This window comes from Lycorma delicatula, chromosome 3, assembly GCF_047948215.1.
Source record: "Lycorma delicatula isolate Av1 chromosome 3, ASM4794821v1, whole genome shotgun sequence".
Lineage (NCBI taxonomy): Eukaryota > Metazoa > Arthropoda > Insecta > Hemiptera > Fulgoridae > Lycorma > Lycorma delicatula.
The window spans coordinates 87,409,992-87,429,260 of NC_134457.1; the positions used below are offsets into that span (position 1 = coordinate 87,409,992).

The window sequence follows — 19,269 nt, forward strand, 5'->3', positions numbered from 1 at the left end:
GTAATGTGAAAACACCATCTTCTCTCTAACAATGCACTGAGTGTTATGATCAGTTTGTTATGGCTATCAGCAGCAGTCTGCTGCGTCAGTGCGATGTTCATTTGTTAGATGCATCCATTCTTGTAAAACGTAGGGGAGTTGGGCAGTCAATTCAAATATTATAGAAGGTTGATTGGTGAGTTGTGTTTTGAATGGAACCCTCTGTAATAGGTGCACAAAAATTTAAAATAAATTACATAGTTTTTAAAAAAAAACACCTAATTTTAAATAACTCTTTGTTTTCTCATTAACATTTTACATTAAAATTTTTTTTTCTATTTCTTTGTTTTAGGTGGCTGGGAGCCAGTATTCAGTATATGAAGCATATTATCAACAGGTATGTGTTTAAATCTTTCTTATGGTAATTTTAATTCCTTTTTTACGGATTTGATGTTTGTGTGTTACTTCAGTTAGAATTGTATTATGCCTGGTTCGCCTAACACTAGTTGATTACTATTAATAACGGCTATGCCGGTCTAGTGTCTCATGCTTGACATCTTTTTAGTGTCATCTTCATGTATTTCTTTTCTACACCTAACTCATAAATTCAGTTAAGTTACACTAAAAGATGTGATTGGTCTCTAAAAAGACATTGTTCATTATATACAGTGATAACTTACTCTTGTAATTCGTTTGTGGTTTTGCCAGTTGTGGATTTAATTTTATGTAGACGCAAATTATTAATTTTTCTAAAATTTTACACCGGAGAAATTTGTTTATAGTAAACATCAAATGGTAGTTAAAAACTCTCAACAATATATAAGTCCAAAAATTCATATAGTGGTTGATGGAAAACTACAATTTAAAAATTAATTTTATTGTACAGGGTTTCCTGGCTAAAGATATCCAAAAGTATTGGCCTATCAAAAGTAAAGTAAAGTATTTAGAAAACCAGTTGTCATAATCTATTAAACGTAGGCTCTATAGACAGGGATTTTCTGCAAAATTTGTTCTGTATACTCTTAAAAGCAGAGTATGCATGCACAGGCTAGCCGGCTCACGATGCAGTTGTAGTCAGTAGAGATGTTGACCCATAAGAGAAGGTTCAGTGCATGTTTTGGTTTCAATCTGGTGAAGTTTCAATCTGTTACGCATATTCAAGGGCATGTATGAATTGAAAGGAATATTGGTTCTCCTACATCCAAACCTAATTCTCAGTTGGATATGGCTTGGTTTCTCAGTCTAGAAGCTTGTTTTCACAAACTGAAAATCACCCAGAAGTTTCAGTTTGTGATGAGACTGTGGATCGTGTATGTGATGCACTACCAGTCCTGAAAAGTCAATTAGGCAGGCTAGTTATGAATGGCAAATTCCTTCCACTGTTCACGACATTTTTCATAAGTGTTTCAGTTTACAATACAGCATACAAGTTAAAACGCCTTTATCACATTTAACCCAATGATGACTGCTTACAATATCAGTTTGCAGCAGGGTTAGTGTACTTTGTTGAAAACAATCCCAATTATTTTGATACATTGTTATTTGGTGATGAAGCAACCTTTCATATGTGTGAAAAAGTTAATGGAGACAATTGTTGAATTTGGATTACTGAAAACTCCTATACAATAATCAGAAATGAAAGGGACCCTGAAAGTCAATAACTGGTTAGGATTGCAAAAAATTGTGTCATGGTTTTTTTTTTCTCTTGACATGCTTGAGAACTTTGCTGTTCCTCAAATTCCTGCAGGCTTTAGTTTCCAACAAGATAGTGCTTCACCACATTTTCATGTAATATTACCATGTTCTTGAAAATCACTTTGCCTGCGTATGGTGTTGGATGATGAGATCCAACTGCATGGCCACCTAGATCTCCAGATATCACACCATTGAAGTTTTCAGGTGGAGATTTATGGGAGTTGTGTGTAATTAATAAAAGTTCGAGATTTGGACGATTTAAAATGGTGAATTGTTGAAGCTGTTGGTCTAATAACGTAGATGCGTCTAAACATCTGGCAAGAGTTAGATTACTGTTTAGCTACAAAAGGTGCACAAATTGAACTTGACTAACATACATTAAAACTTGTTGACTTTTTTGCAAAAAAAAAATTATTAAATTATATAAACTGGTTCTCTTTATATAAGCCGTTACATTGGATACCTTCAGCCCGGACACCTTGTATTTTTTTAGAATTGTAATAATTTGGAAAAACTTAATGTTTTTTTTATATACTTTTATTTAACTTGCTCTGTGCACTTTGTCACATGGCAGGATTGTCAGAATTTTGTCAGGAATATTTAATGTACTTCAAGATGAGGTAGAAGGCTAAAATTTTGCACACATTCTTTTTGTCGACGACAATGCATTGTGATTATAAATTCCATAAAAAATATATTTTTATGTAAAATTTTGTTGTTTACAATAATGGAAATACAAACATTTACGCATGCATATGAAAGACTTTTACATGATTGCCAGTCAGCAGAGCTTTCTGATACGCAAGAAAATGAGTATCCTGTAATGTGAAGATGGGTTATGTATGAACAGCTGTCAACTAGTGTCAGTGAATCACTGCTCTTAGATCTACGCACAAATGTGTGTGAATCGGTTATTCATTTTGTTAAATCATTATATTTCAGAAGAAAGCCATCGTTATATGATTGAATACAGTTGTGTGGAGTTACACCATTTATACAATATGTTTAAAAGTGATAAATTAACAAAATTAACATATTTTCTTGAAATTGTGTCCGCGAAGTTTCATAGTAATAACACTTGTTTAATTGTGGTTGTAATTTTTTTTAGTTTAATTGAATCTAAAAAGTATAAAAAAAAAAATTAAATATTCTTTTATTTAACTAATGAAAAAGTTCTTAAAAAAATAATAAATACCGAAATTTCACTATTTGGAAATTATTGAAAATAAATTATTTAAAAAAAAATTTCATATATTAAAGATGCACTGAAAAAAGAAAAATAATTTCACTTCCATATTAGATCAGGAATAAATGTTTGTAATAAACTCTTTGATTAAATTTAAATAACATTTTATATTGATAATCATGATCCATAAATCTGTCTTTTATTCATGGTAATATATGTACTTTTATTTGAATATTTATTTATTACATCTCTCAGATCATTTAATTATAATAATGCATATTGAATGAATTTATTAACAAAATTCCTTTACATTTTATATCATGAAAAATAAAAGTGTGGGGGGGGGGGCGTGCCCTTCATTCATTATATTACATTATATTTTATAATCGTTTCATTGATAATTTGCTATGTAATACAATGATGGGCATCCCAAGCTTATATTATTTATTATGCCCAGTATTGGGTGGTGACGAATTACGGAAAATGGCAAATTATAGAAAATTTCAAAAACACTGAAGTATTGTTTTTGCAATTTTAATTTATTTTTTTAAAGAAATTTAACAACAATCTAAAGAAAACTACAGACTTAAATACAATTATACATATAAAACTTTTGGAAGTCATAATTTTTGCATACCTTTTTAAAAAATGCTGTACTTCATTATTGTACTTTACTTTAAATTTTGAAAGAATTTAATTAAAATATTGTTCTATTGTTTTTGTATTAAATTCTTAAAAAACTATGCATTATTTTTTGAACAATTTTGTACTTTCCTGTGTTCCCAGTACAAGTTGCTCACAAAAAATTTTTTTTTTCATTTAAATATATTGATTTATTAATAATTATTAACCCGTGATTGTAAAAAAAGTTTTGCTATAAATAATAATAATAAAAAAAAATATGAAAAAAGATCAGAAGTTATTAGTGAAATAAAATTTTATGTACTTTTAAAAATGTATATAGGTAATTTAATAGTCATTATTACATATGTGTATATGTAATAGATTTGGTGAAACATCTGATTATTTAATATTAATTGAAAATTATAATTTAGAATCGTATTATTTTTGGATTTTCTAGTTTAATTTTATTTAATTTTTCTGGAATTTCTGTTTAATTTTATCTACGTTAAAGGTAACTACAGAGTGACTGAAAAATAGACCCTCACAAGAACAACATAAACATTGAGGCATACATGCCCGATCTTTAATAAATTGCAAAAAATCCGTATCTTTTAGTTCATTACCCCTCTGATATTGTCAGATAATATTCTCTCTAAGTCAGAGTTGTCATCATTTTGTTTGTTTTTTGTTGCCAATCATTGAATCGCTCTTTGGTTTAATGTAATTCTTCTGATTGTAATTTGTGTACATGTTCTGTAGTTTTCAAAATTTCTCTTTATATTCATCCTCTCTTAATCTTTTTATTCTTTCCTTAATCTTAATATTTTCTTCTTTATATTTATCATCTTCTCTTAATTGTTTTTTTCTTCTATATTTATCATCTTCTCTTAATTTTTTTTATTCTTCCCATGTTCTTAACATTTTCTTCCTTTTCATGTTCATCTTCTTGTCGTTCTTTTTTAGATATATTTCTTCATGTTATCATATGTGAAGAAAATGTTAACAAAAAAGAGAATGTTAATATGTTGTATGTTGGTATTTTAACTTTTGTTAATCAACAACTCATGACTATAGGAATAATACTGATATAGTAATATGAGTAATAAAGAGACTTTATCTTAATATTTCATCTAAGGTTGTTGAATTAATAATTGTATAAATATTTGATGTTACTAAACTAATATTTCAGTAATTGTGGTGTAACTGTCCATTTTATTAAAGAATTGAAGGATCTTATCTTACTCTCAAATGAAATTAGTTTAAATGAAATACAGCAAAAATGTGTATTTATAATTTAATAGGCGTACAAGGAAGTCATGTAGTGTCCATGTCAGATTTTTATGAATTGTTATATTATTAGGTATACTTCAATTTTAGTTATATTTCAATTTGCTAGTAATTAAAAGGATAACCTAATTGAAATATACATAAAGTATTTACATACTATTAATATCATTAAAAACATTATTAAAACTTACAATAAAGAATTATTTAAATCAGCATACACACCTAATAATCTGTTAGGAATTTATAAAATTAAATGTAATGATTGTGGTGGTGTTTATATAGGAAAAACAAATTGATCCTTTAAAACTAGATTTCTTGAATGTTACAGAAATAATAAATTATGCTTATCTAATATGGTAGACCATCTAATAAACCATAAACGTTCTATACCTGATATTAACACAAATTTAGAAATATTAGAAATTAGTAAAGATGACGTAAAATTAAATGTATTAGAAAAATATGTATATAAATACAAACAAAATTTCAATTTGATCAACTATCAAACTGATAGCACCACTTGTGAAAATTAATTGCAAATTTCATTATTGTAGTATTTTTATTTTAAGTTTTTATTATGCAATAACAGAATTATTTCAGTCATGACTGAGGATGTGGGTTCCCACATACTTTCATGAAAAATTAAAGTAAGATATGTCTTATCTCAATATTCTGTACTAGCTGGTTTATTTAATAGAATTTAAATATAATTTAACAGTACAGAGGATTAATATGAATCTTGGAATGATTAATTTCAGCAAAATATATATAATATATAAAATCTTCTGAAAATTCAAATAATTCGTCAACATTCTGACCACTGTGCTAATTAACCTCAAACAACAAATTAACTACCAAACACAGTAACAGAAAAACCTAAAAACCAGTACCAAAAGTTGATTTTCGCAGGATCCTCATATCATCAGTCTGTACATAATTTTACAATTACAATAACATCAAAAAACAAAAACAAGAAGAAACAGAAACTTAGAAATCATAAACCCTGGAATTGAAATCCTATTGGCAGTGACGTATGTGTTATTCAAGTTTTGTGGTTGTTAGGGTTTATATTTTCTGATTTTTAAGTTTTTATTTCTTTTTTGACACAAAGTTCTAATAAAGAAAACACAGATTTTTCAGAAATTTCTATTTTATTTTTCAACTAAGTTGGTACTACATTACTTGTAATCGATTGATTTAGATCAACAGCTTCCTGATTTTTTAATATCATCAGTATAGTGCAATTTGTCCAATTCTGTAAAATAAGCGGTTGTCTCAATTTTTGCCTCATCATTTGAAGTGATTCTTCTTCGACCGAGTCATTTCTTCAGGCTTGGGAAGAGGACGTAATCACTGGGAGCCAGAGCTGTTGAATACAGCATATGTGGAAGCATTTAGAAATTAATATATCATGGGGTTTTGCAGCAACAAGCTGGGATGTGTGTGCATAGCAACACATTTTTTACTGGAAAAAATGTGAAAAATTGTTTAAAGTAAAATTTAAATCTTATTTTATGTCTGTTGGGATTAATTCATTTTAAGGTTTAACCCAAACAGTGATGTTTTACAAAGCACTTTTTAACAGCTTAACTTCAGTTTTATCCATTTTTCATGGAATGGAATGGAATGCAAAGTTGGCAGGAGTCTATTACTCCCTACTTTATCGCAGAACCTGGACAGAGTCCCTTGCTGCTGGATCATTCTAATCGGGCTTGTTTTTAAAAGGGTTATTTTTTTAATCTCGGATCTAATTTTTCAAGTTTTGTCTATTATTATTTTAGTGAATTTAAGACGGATTTAATTGCATTCCAATCCGTTGTTAAACCAGCGTTATCGAACCCATTTCATGGGCCGACCGCGGAAGGCTAGGCTTATAAAGCCTGTCCTCCCGACGTAATTCCCCTTCAGACCGTCCACTGAAGTCCTTTCGGTGCTAACTCTTTAATAGGCTAGCAGGAATACGCCACAACGGGGCACTAGCTATAAGGAGGGAGCAATGCGTCCCCTTTTCCGGAGGAGTCGCAATTGCTGGGATAATTTGTCTTACTGTAAGTTTTTTTTTAAATTTAGACCGCGTTTTTGTTTTATGCGCGACTTACCGTGTTTGACGTCTTCAAACTATATAACTCGCGAAAACTTTTCACTCGCGACCCCGGAAACGCGTCTGACGCACTATTCCGTTTATGGCTCATGCGATATGGAGGCCCCTAAGCCTGGTTTGTCGATTTTCGGCTACCGCACCGCACCATCACGGTGGTTCGTCCAGTACGGCGTGAGGCCGCTTCCTTACAACTGTCGGAGTTGGGTCCTCTCGGCAGATGTCCCGAAGATGACTGTGTTCGGACACAGCCGCTCTCCCGAACAGTCTGCGCGCCTGCGCCACCCCCACCTCGGACACGGATTGAAATCTCGCATCAGATCGGAGAGTGGCGTTCCTGACGAACCACGGAGCTCCAAAGATCGTCCGCAACGCGATGTTTTGGACGGCCTCGATCTTCTTTTGAAGCGAGGAGCTCAACACTGCCCCCCATGCCGGGTAAGCATATGTTAGAATCGGCAGTACGTATAGCCGAAAAATGAGGAGCTTAGTTGCCAGTGGGTACGGGCTGGCACTGTTCAGCACTGGGTATAGCGAGGCTCTGGCGGCCTTAGCCCTCCGGGTCGCATAATTTACATGTTCGCCGAAGGTAAGCCGCCTGTCCAACACCACCCCCAGGTACTTAACTGTTTTCTCAAAAGGGATTTTCTCCCCTGAGATTTCCAGCTCTCTGGTCGGTTTTCGTGTCTTGCATGTGAACATCACGGCCACCGATTTTTCACCGTTGACCCTGATTCTCCACATGTCGAGCCACGGTTCCACTAAGTCCAGCTGCCTTTGGAGCCTCCGGACCGCGTAATCCACATTTGCGGATTCGTAGAAATATGCCGTGTCGTCTGCGTAAAGGGCCGTTTTGACCCCTTCCGACAGCGGCATATCGTTCACGTACAAGGTGTACAAGAACGGGGAAAGTACTGCTCCTTGGGGAACCCCAGCGGCTATTTCTCTGGTAGAGGAAATCGTTTCCCCTACGCGCACGACAAAATGTCGGTCTAGCAGATATGACCGCATCAGTCTGACATAGCGGTACGGGATCGTCGATCGCGCTAGCTTATAAAGCAGCCCGCTATGCCAAACTTTGTCAAAGGCCTTGGCCACATCCAGAAAAACGGCTGCAGTCACCCGTTTCCTGTTCAGGCCTCCGACAAGGTCGTCTATTATTTTTACCAGTTGGAGGGTGGTTGAGTGACCCTCCCTGAACCCAAATTGCTCGGGCCGCACTTCTCCCTCCATGTATCGCCTCAGTTTTTCGAGAAAAATCCTCTCGAACAACTTAGACAATACCGGTAACAGGGAGATTGGCCTATAATTCCGTGGGAAAAGTAAACTTTTCCCCGGTTTGGGTAAACATACGACTTTGGCCGTTTTCCAACAATTCGGGAAATATCCAACGTACAAAATGGACGTGAATATCACCGAAATTGCTGTAATCACGGAGGCCGGTATGTTCCGGAATGCACGGGCGCTGATCCCGTCGACACCCGGGGCCTTGTCGGGGTTTGTGGCCTTAATGGCTGCGGAAACTTCCGCTTCAGTGACTTGGTCAATCTCTAGAGGGGCGTCCTCCACCTGTGAGAAATAATCTACAAGAAAGGATTCCACCTCGGTTGTGTGCTCGTCGTTCGGGGAGGGAGGGGGGTTTGGAGTGAACTGCTCCTCCAAGGTATCGGCGAATACCTCGGCCCTCTCCGCCTCCGAGTATGCAAGAAAACCTCGCTGCCCCACAACCGGATGGCGAGGCTTCTTCCCTTCTCGCAGTCTCCTGTTCAACCTGAACACCGAGGAGATGTCGTCAGAGACCGAGGCGAGGTATTCGTTCCACGAATCCTCTCGATGGCTTGTCAGCAGTTGTTTTACCCTGTCCGTTTGATTATAAAAGGCCCGCTTATCAGCGGGGGACAGGGTGATTCGATATCTCCTCCTCAGTCGTCGTTTCTCCGTTATGGCTTCGGAGATATGAGGAGGGAGGTCGTTTCGAACAACTGCTCGAGTTTTGGCCGATGAGCTGCCTGCCAGGGCCTCGGTCATTGACGACGTGACGCGCCCGACAGTGTAATCGATTTCCTCCGGGGTGTTCAGGAGCTCAGGATTTACCGGCCTGTACTCCCGCTGGAGGGTCTCGTAGAACCTTTTCCAGTTGACTGACCTTCGGGGTATAGGCGGGGGATCTCGGCCACCCCCTGCCTGACCTAGTTCCAACAGGACAGGGGAATGGTCCGAGCTGAGGTCTTCTATCGTTTCAATCATGAATGGGAGGGTACCCCCCTTCATGACTGCGATATCCAGCACGTCAGGCCTAGATCTGCCTGAGCGATGCACGAACGTGGGCACCTCAGGGCCTACGACGACCAAGCGGCGGGCTCTCGCCCTTTCGTACAGCAATCTGCCATTCGGATTTGTCAGAATGCTGTTCCATGACACGTGTTTGGCATTGAGGTCGCCCATGAGTATCACGGGCCCATCCCAATTTTCCAGCACGGCATCCAGATCTGCGCCGGTTACCGCGTCGTTCGGCTTGCTATAAGCCGAAACCAGCCGATACACCGTGCCCAGATGCTCCACATGCACACACGTTTGATCCATCACGTTTGTATGAAGAACAACGCGCGTATGCATGTGGCGTCTGTGGACTAAAACCGCAGTTCCACCAGAGGTGCGAGATCCGGGTCGAACTGGCCTATCCGTCCTATATGTAAAATAGTTCCGAAGGGTCAGTTGCTTGTTTGGGTTCAAGCACGTCTCAGACAACAGTATCACGTCTATCAGTAGATCCTCGGCCAGACGGCATAGTTCCTCCGTCCGGCCTACTACTGAGTTGGCGTTCCACTGCAAGAGTCTGAGGGTGGGCCTAACCATACCTGGACAGTACAGCCATGAGGCACTCTATTAAGGACTGAATACAGTCCTTGAGAGATTTTGCCTGGAGCAGGCGTGGCAAAACCATCATGATATCTGGCAGGATATCCTTCACTGTCATCTGCGACAGGAAGTCCATGCCAGTGGTCTCCAACGGGGTAGCCGGTTTCGGATTGCCGCTGGGGGTGCCTTTTGGCGCGGCCGCCCTTTTGGTGGGGCGCGGGGCCACAGTGTTTTTAACAGCCTGCTTGGCCTTCCCAGCCGGAGCAGGCTTTGCCTTTCCCGTCGAGGAAGGCTTGGCCTTCTTCGCCGGGGCCGGCTTTGTCGCCGCCTTTTGTTTCACCACCTTCTTGGTGGTTGCCGCCGGTTTTGGCTTGGCGGGTGTTGGGGAGGGTACCTCCCCTTTTTTCACGACCGCTTTGGCCACAGGTGTCGGCACCTCCGGTTTGGGGACTGATTTTCCCCCACCGGCAACACGGGCCCAGCTGCGGCCGTCCAAAGTCGCGGGCTTTTTAAGTCCCTTGACTTTGTTTGTCTGCTCCTTATAATAGGGGCAGCCCCTGTAATTGGCCGGATGTGGCCCCTTACAGTTGACGCATGAGGCTGGTTCCTCACGCGGCTTGACGCAGGCAGAAGTGTCGTGGTTTCCACCACACTTTACGCATTGCTGGGCCCTCTGGCAGTAATTGGACGAGTGTCCAAATTTCTGGCATCTGTGGCACTGGGGTGGCCCCCCTCGTGACACAAATGCAGTCACTGCGACCTTGCAGTAAAAAATACTGCCAAGGTCATAAATGGCCCGGGCCAAAGGGGTCCTCTTAAGGGCCACTAGGCAGGTCGGGGTTTCCCGACCGTCCCTTGTGAGGAGCTTCTTAACCGAAACCACCTCATAGCCAAGGGAGGTCAGTTCCTCCCTTACTTCCTCCGGGGCAGCCCCATAGGGGATCCCCCGTATAACCACCTTCAGCTCCCTGTCCTTCGGGAGCTGAAAGGAGTGAAAGGCGATTCCCTTCGAGTGCAGAAAACTCTGCACCGCCCGGTAATCCGCCTCGCTGCCCAGCTGCAGCCTTATCGAGAGCCCGGTGCTTTTAGCCACCAGGCGCCCCCCAATCCTCGACTTTATGTCCCTCGCCAATGCTGGCCACTCTTTCGGGCAGTCCAGCATTATCGGCGGGATTTTCTCCCGCCTGACGGTAGCAGGCTGTGATGGGGCCCCATCATCAGCCTGCGAGTTGGCAGCTGCTGCAGCCCGCTACGGGCTCCGCCTCCATAGGAGGCGCGGAGTCCCGGCGTTTCTGGCGCTTCCTAGCGCCAGACCCGCTTTCCTCTCCACCGTCGGACAGTTCCGTGGTGGGAGAACGGGGTGGAGGAGGCCTTATTTTTCCTTCCATTGAGGAAAATAAGGAAGAAAAATTTAAAAATTAAAATTAAAATTAAACTTAATTTACACTTCTTAATCTACACTTGCTGTAAAATAAAATCACTGACAAGAAAATCAATTAAAAAATAAAATTATTTTAAAAGTAGCACAATAGTCCTATAATAATAGGCTATTTACTTAATGTATTCACAATGACTACAAGAGTTCACTTTACATTATTAGAAATATTGAATAGGATAAAAGTAAAATTAAGAAAAGGATTATCCTTTTCTTAATGTGACTGGCCTGTAGTCCAGGTAGCTGGCCGCCCGGCTGATGTCCTAGCAGACCCTTCTCACATTGTCTGGCGCCGCAGGTAGAAGAACTGTTGAACACCTGGCTGGACTGGTTACAACTGACAATTCACAGAGCACAATAAAACACAACCTTTCACTACAAGAGCCAAGGATGGAATCCCATTTTTCAATAAATTTCAAAACTAGTTTTGCTTTACTCAATCACCACAAACAAGCAACTAAACACATCTATCTGAAATTATATAGCACACCAAATAAAGGATCGTACTCCACATATATAATCACTTGGTCATACTTGTGTCAACTCTGTCAGGCCAAGAACTTTCTGAACGACCCTTGTACTTCTGTCTCAAAATAATGTTGTTGGCACTATTGGTGTACATTATAGTAATTTTTGTGTAATGCCAATGTTGCATTTTCTGACATTACTGAGGAGAAAAAGGCTGTGGCTATGAATGAAATGGTAGGAAGTGGGTTCATTAGTTATTCTTAATGAAAGAAATCTAAGAAACTCAGTTGTCAAAGCAAAAGTTATATATCAAAGGTTCAGGTTCAATTCCTGGCTTAGATTTGTCACTTCTATCATTAGTCATAATCATTTTTATACAATTGAAAGTCAAGGTAGAATGACCTATTAAAAATAGTTAAATCTTGAATTTATATTTTATATCATTGGATGAACAATTTTATATTTATGGAATGTGTGTAGAAAATATACTGTTACATAAGTAAAATAAACTATTACATAAGTATCATTCATCTTGTGTTCGATATTAAACTTAACATCATTCTTACTGTACCATACTTAATACGTATTATTATGTTAATGAAAGTGTTTTCTACATCTGTGGCTTCATCCTTCTACTTGTTTCATTGTTTGCTTATACTATTCTGACATGAAAAAATGATAAATATATGTTTGTAATTCTAGGTTGATCCCACAAATCAAGGAACTGTTGGAGCAGTTGATGCAGCAAAATTTTTGAAAAAGTCTGGTCTTTCTGATATTATTCTTAGTAAAGTAAGTTATTGTATAATTGTACTTAAATATATTTTACGTATTTATCTTATTTTTAAATGTTAGTTTTTCTTGTAAATATTTAATTCTAGAATATAGACTTTGTTGTTTTGTCTTTGGGTGTTTATTCATATTTTTTTTTAGCATGTGTAACTATAATTTGATTGTCAAAAGAAAAGCTTAATTGAAGGTGATAACAGAAAGTTCCGGGAAGTTCTGAAAAAAAGGAATAAGCTTACATTACTTAAACGGCTGCCTCTTTGAAAGAACCTACTTTAGAACATATATTATGATCCCGTTGTCTCAAAAGCACTGATGAATTCCTTTTCCTAAATGTCATGCTTACTGCTTGCAGTGTGTTTGTACAAAAGTACACGCACAAAAAAATCTTTTATGCTGTTAAAGTGGTGGCAGCACATTTTTCAATGTTAAATTTTGGAGAATGAGTCAGAGTAATAAGGAGAAATGTCAGGAGAGTACAGACAGTATGGTACACGTACCTTGTTTTGAGTAAAATATGCATTATTTGTAAGATGTGAGGATATACACGGTTACAGTGCAACAGCCATTTTCATTTTTGTCTCAGTTCTGTTCTCTTCTCACGGGTAATTCAAAACATTGCATTTCAAATCATAAATTACTTGATAAAAAAGTGAACAAATTCTTGGTGATTGTGCTTTTGACGTTGATAAACACCAAGTTACTATTAAAATCTACTAGTTTTGGTAACTACAGGCTCTTTCACTTTGATATCCTGGTTTTGTCTTTGAATTGAAGCTAAAACCCAACTTTCATCCTGTGTGATGATCCTAGAAATGATAATTGAATTTTTGTTAGCGAATTTTTCAAATTTGCAGCACATATCGGATTGATTTGCAATATTCTGCGCAGCTTTGTTATAAAGTGCAGTTTCTATATATAGAAGTACAGTCCCCAGGTTATTTCTAATACCACTTGCAATTAATTCAGTTCACTGAAATTTATTTGTTTTGTATGTTTTTATTGAAAACAGAATTTTTTAATTAACAATGAAATTGAAAGAACTATATGATGCCTGCTTATTCGATTAGTGTGGTAAAACATTACTCGTTCATATAATCAGTTTATCCTTCCACTGCTTAATGAGTAAACAGCTGTATTTTGTATACGACTTAGAAGGACAGATTGTAATTAAAATACTTTTTAATTTTTCATGAATATGTAAAAATATTTCTGTAAAATTTGATTAGTTGGATTATGAGAACACAACTCTTCATGTATGAGAGTGAACAGTTCTAAGGAGGATTTCTAAGATTATCTTTCTCTGAAGGAACTGTTGTGACAAAATATTAATTAAATTGATGGCAATTTAAATACTCCAATTGATGACAATTTTAATGGTTTATTAACAACAGTTGACTTTACTTGGTTATGTTAAACTGTCAGATACTTCTTTCTGTAGTAATTAAAAAAATATTGAGAAAATTGAATTTGATGCACAGAAAAATTGCATGAAATATTTCATTTTAAGTTTGGTTAAAAATTCAGTGAGTCATTTAAAAAAAAAACCCCGTCATCCATCTGATAGTAAAAATACAATTAATCTATTCTATTTACTCAGATATCTAAAAAAAAAACTATCCTAGGCAAGTATTTGAAACCTTTGCTTGTAGTGTAATTCAACAGATTTACTTATTTTCTCAATTTGAGGAATACCTGACAATTTTGAGCAAAATATATGAACATGTTAACCCACCCATGAAGATTTAAACTGTCGCTGAATGGCTTTAACAACATGTGACATCTTAAAATCTTGTGGTAACCCTGAAAAGGGCTGTTTGGAATTTTGTAGTGGTGACCCTGAAAAGGGCTGTTTGTATGTTGATGAGATAGTCCTGAAAAGGGCTGTTGGTCTGGCAAAATCGGCTTGGCCCAGCAGCTGGTAGTTAGGGAGTTGTGGCTTGTCCATTGGAATCTGACTGAGCTTTCCCTTCCCTTAGTGGATCTTCACTAGAACATCTGCTATAGTGTGGTGCCCTCCAAAGCTCTGCAGTGATTGTTGGTGTTGGTTGTCTTCTGTCACCGTGGTCGAGGGAGTTCTCACTGAGCGATGCTCATCTGGATCCACTTTCACTACTATGCCACCTGACACTAGCTTACAAAACCACCTGCAAGTGGTGGAGTGACAGCACCACTATGGTGGGCATGTTGCGTGGTCAGCTGGTGTGGTAATGAGGCAAATGCATGTGCAAGCACATATGTGTACCGCAAGTTTCCCCAACAACTACTGGCTAGCATTGCGCTCGCCAATAGTAAGCACAGCATGGGGCAGAGGTATATTAATTTAAAAATGCTGCTGAAATATGGCATTAAATGTTATGTTGGATTTTCCCTGACATTGATTATAAGTGTTTTTTATCCTTAATTTTCTTTTTACTGTTTTACAATAAATTAAAAAAATCAATGACCAGTCAACAAAGAAAATTTGTATGTTTCTTTGTTACTAGTAACATTTTTGGATTACTTTTTTCTACCATTTTTAGGCGCTTGTCTTAAAATAGAGAAATAAACATATAAAAGCACCCTTAAGTGTAGTTTACCTCCTTGGATTATAAACAAATTGGTGTAGAAAAATGTGAGTTGTCCTAGGAAGATAGAAAAAAGAGTAAACAGACAGACACTAATTAAACTATCAAAGCTAGTTAATTCGAACTACATTTGCTTTATTGAAGTTGTTTTTTGTTTATTTATGTTGATTTTTTTTTTTTTTTTAGCTGAAAAGATTTAGTTTATATCATGCATCTGTAATGAATGGAGACAGTGTGTGTATAATGTACTATCTACTATAGAAAGGGATTCATTTTTTTTACATTGTGCTATGTGTTCTAATCATTAGATTTATTCTGGCTTCAGACATTAATATTTAAAATCTTCCAAAGAGTTATTAGCTGCATTTACCATCATTTTAGGCAGCTTCTTTATTGGTTATGATTCATGTTGGAATGCATTTGAACATCTGATCAGAGTTACAGAAAGTAGTAGAGTAGTAATTTGTAGCTTTATACCAACTTATCTTTGTCTTTCGTATGATTGTAAAGAAATGCTGCCTTATAGAATAATGCTCACTTTACAGCCAATTCCTGCGGGTGACAGGAGTGAAGATGCATTCTGCATACTCATACAGTTTGGTGGTTTTGGATGCTAATGTATCCATCAGTATATTTTTGTTTTAATGAATGAAGTCAACAGAGAAAATTTTATTCTTTTCAGTCTTAGTAAACCTAGCACAGGTTGCTTTTATTCCTAAGAAGACTCACTTTCAGAAAAGAAAACTTTTTAAGTCAGTTGAGGTACAAGAAGCACTAGTCTGTACTGCTTTCTGTCTGCAGACCTGTTTAGCACTTGTATTTTGATGAGCTTAGATTATTCTGCAGTAGTATATTCAGCTCAATGAAAAAAAAAATTTGAAATCACTGCATCTGACACATAGTGTTTGTAGTTCTTGATAATGGCTATCATTAGAAGGAGCAATTTTTACCTTATAATTAGGTCCTTTTAGGTTGTGGTTATTTTACAGATATCTTGAGTGACAATTGGTTTTGTAATGATGTTGATTATGTGTAGGCTTGATTGTTGTTTTCTTATAATGTGTTTTTGGTTATGTGTATACTGTCAGTTATTTTTCCACTTATCACATATTTTTTTTATGATTTCTCTTTTTACAACAGATCAGTTAAAATGTTTCATTTATATTTTGGTTGTAGATTTAAGAGACCGATATTTTAAAGATTTTATAAAGAGATCTTACATTTTATTACACATCTTAACATTTAAAAAAAAATTATAATTGTTTTCTGTTAGTATTTTATGTAAATGGGTTAAGTATATTGGAGAACCTTACAGTCCTAATTCTTCCTTTTAATGCAATTCAGTTTAATTTAATGAATGAAAATGAGAAACAGTACTTATTTATTTTATTGTAATTTACTAAATATTACCAAAAAAATTTGGACATCTTTTTAAGTTCACTTTTTTGTAAATTATTTTTCTTTGAATTATGTCTGCAAATAAAGTAATGAAACTGGTTCAGAAAAACATCTAATTTACAAATCAATTATGTGGACTCTATCACCTTTGAAATAGTTCCCTTGAGAAGCACACAACGCTTCAAACGGTTTTCCCACTCTTAATAGCAGTGTTTTGGAACTCAGAAACCAGAATATCCTTCAGATGGTCGGTTACATTTTTTTTTTATGTTCCAAAATGGTGTTCTTTGAGGTGTTTTTTTAAGGTCGGGAACAGGGAAAAATTGTCAGTACTCAAGTCAGGTGAATAAGGTGATTGATGAACTACAGGGTTGTTTTTCTTTGCCAAAAACTCATTAATTGAGAGTGGAATGTGACAAGGTGCATTGTCATGATGCAGCATCCAGTTGTCTTTGATGGCTGGCTCACGCGGGCAGCTCTTTTCCGCAGTCTTTCAAGAATTTCTCTGTAAACATATTCATTTACAGTCTGTCGTGCAGGCAAAACTCCTTATGGACAATACCATTAGTATCAAAGAAACAAATTAACATGGTCTTGATTGCTGATTTTTGCTTTTTTGGGACGTGGTGAGTTTGAAGTGTGCCACTCCTTGCCCTGGGATTTTGTTTCTGGATCGTACTTAAATATCCAAGATTCTCACCAGTAATAACATATTTTTAGAAAATCAGAATCAGTTTCATTTTGCCCTAGAAGATCGTGGCACACTTCCACTCTGTTGTTTTCCTGTTCAACAGTGTGGTTTTTTGGGACCAATTTTGCATAAACTTTTTTTGCAACTGATTCCCAGCCATCTGAAAATGCTTTAAACCATCTAAAACCTTGGGCTCATGACAGAGCGTCATCTCCATACGCCCTTTTCAATTTTGAAAAAGTTTCAGTAGCATTCTCACATAGTTTAACTCAAAACTTGATAGCACAACATTGTTCATAATTTAGTATCATTCATTTTTGTAACGACCAACAAAAACTCGTTTCACGAAAAGTTTGTTTACGTGTCACGTGGCAATAATAAACTAAAAATATTAGTACCTAATTTAAATCAGCTGTTCATATAACCGTATGTTTATTAGTAACTTTACAGAGTTGCCAATTTGGCTGCCAAAAAAAGTTAGTCTCATTACTTTATTTACAGATCGTGTGTGTGTGTGTGTGTGTGTGTGTGTGTGTGTGTGTGTATGTGTGTGTATATATATATATAATATATGCTGTATTTTTTTGATTTGAATGTGTTTTTTAAACATTATTTTACAGATTTGGGATTTATCTGATCCAAATGGTAAAGGTTATCTAAATAAGGCTGGGTTTTTTGTTGCCCTTAAACTAGTCTCTCTTGCTCAGTCGGGAAAAGAAGTCAATGTACTCAGTACTACTACAGATGTGCCACCACCCAAGATGGTAAGTATTGCTAATAATTTTTATAATTTTATTTAAAAACAATATTTTTTGCAATAAAGTTGCCTTTTATTTATTATTAAACTACAAAGAATATATAAATTGTAAGTACATAAAAAACTTGTACTTCCTAGCTCAACACCAAAAGTTAATGACTTGGGAACTGGTTACCAAGAAATGGAGTAATTTTATTCTAATAGAAAAAAAATAAACATCTGGAATAAAATAAATAAATTAAGCTTATAAAATAAACAGTCGACAAAATGATAATTAAAAAGTAACAATTCTAAATTTAGCAGCGACAATCAGAACACCTATGAAAATTTTAACAAAAAAAAATATACATGAAATAAACAAATTTGTAATTTTTAATTCTTAAATTTCACTTAATTTTTAATACTTAACTAACACAAAATTCAATTTTTAAAATAATTGTTTTACAATCTAATATAAATAAATATCTATTACAATTCTTTAATAGATTTTACTTAGAATATTTTATTCTTCATTACCTAAAATAAAATAGCAAAAGTTTATAATAGATAATACAAAACATGCATACATGTGTATGTGTGTGCATGCTCGTGCACACACACACATACCATAATAATAGTAATATATAAAAATTATAACAATAATAATAATATAAAAATAACAAAAAATATATATTATTATGAATATATTTACTAATATTTAAGCCCAGCATTTATAATTTAACAGTGCCTATTGTTTTTGTGTTATTTAAATTACTTAATTGTTTTAATAGTAGAATAAACTACTCACTCACAGTTTTTCAAATTATTAGGATTGTTAAAAGATAAATTAAAGTTATTTACAGTATGCAGTAAATCAGAGATAGCTTGTTTTCACTTGACAAATTTGCTATTTGCTTATTTAAGAGTAATATTAAAGTTTTACTTGCTATAAGTTCCTTTAAAAGGTTTATTCATAATAAACTACTTTTTTATACTGAGCTGCACTTCCAAACTATTTATAAACATTTTTCTTTAGTAATAAATATATTTGTCATTTATTTATTCATCTAAATGAAACAAGCACTTTATCATTGAAAACCACTTTAATTTATCTGTTTATTACTGTATTTAATAATACAAGTAATGTCTTTAGACATTATATAAAACAGTCATATTAACAAAAACATTAACAGACATTAAAAAGAACAATGACATTTTTGTTTCTATATATCACTATAACAGAGTAATAAATTCTCCTGCAGATATTTATTGTATTAAAAAAATATACCTCAAATCTCAAAATTCACTTCTTAAATTATATCTTGTGATGTGGCAGAAAAATAGTCTTTTTCAAAACATTAGTGGTTGAAATTAAAGCTAATTTATTGTTATTGAATGATAAACTTTTGGAGTTCAAAAAATTAGGTAACAAATCATAATACATAGAACCACTTATA

General features: G+C 35.6%; 1 protein-coding gene across 3 annotated transcripts in view; it reads left to right on the forward strand.

Annotated features, from left to right (window-relative positions):
* Positions 1-19,269, forward strand: part of Eps-15 (Epidermal growth factor receptor pathway substrate 15) — a 190,279-nt gene that overhangs the window by 32,444 nt on the left and 138,566 nt on the right. For all 3 annotated transcript variants that reach the window (XM_075360152.1, XM_075360150.1, XM_075360151.1), the window contains exons 2-4: positions 332-376; positions 12,334-12,423; positions 17,697-17,840. In XM_075360152.1, coding sequence (XP_075216267.1) covers positions 332-376; positions 12,334-12,423; positions 17,697-17,840 — 279 coding nt within the window. The remainder of the gene's footprint in view (positions 1-331; positions 377-12,333; positions 12,424-17,696; positions 17,841-19,269) is intronic.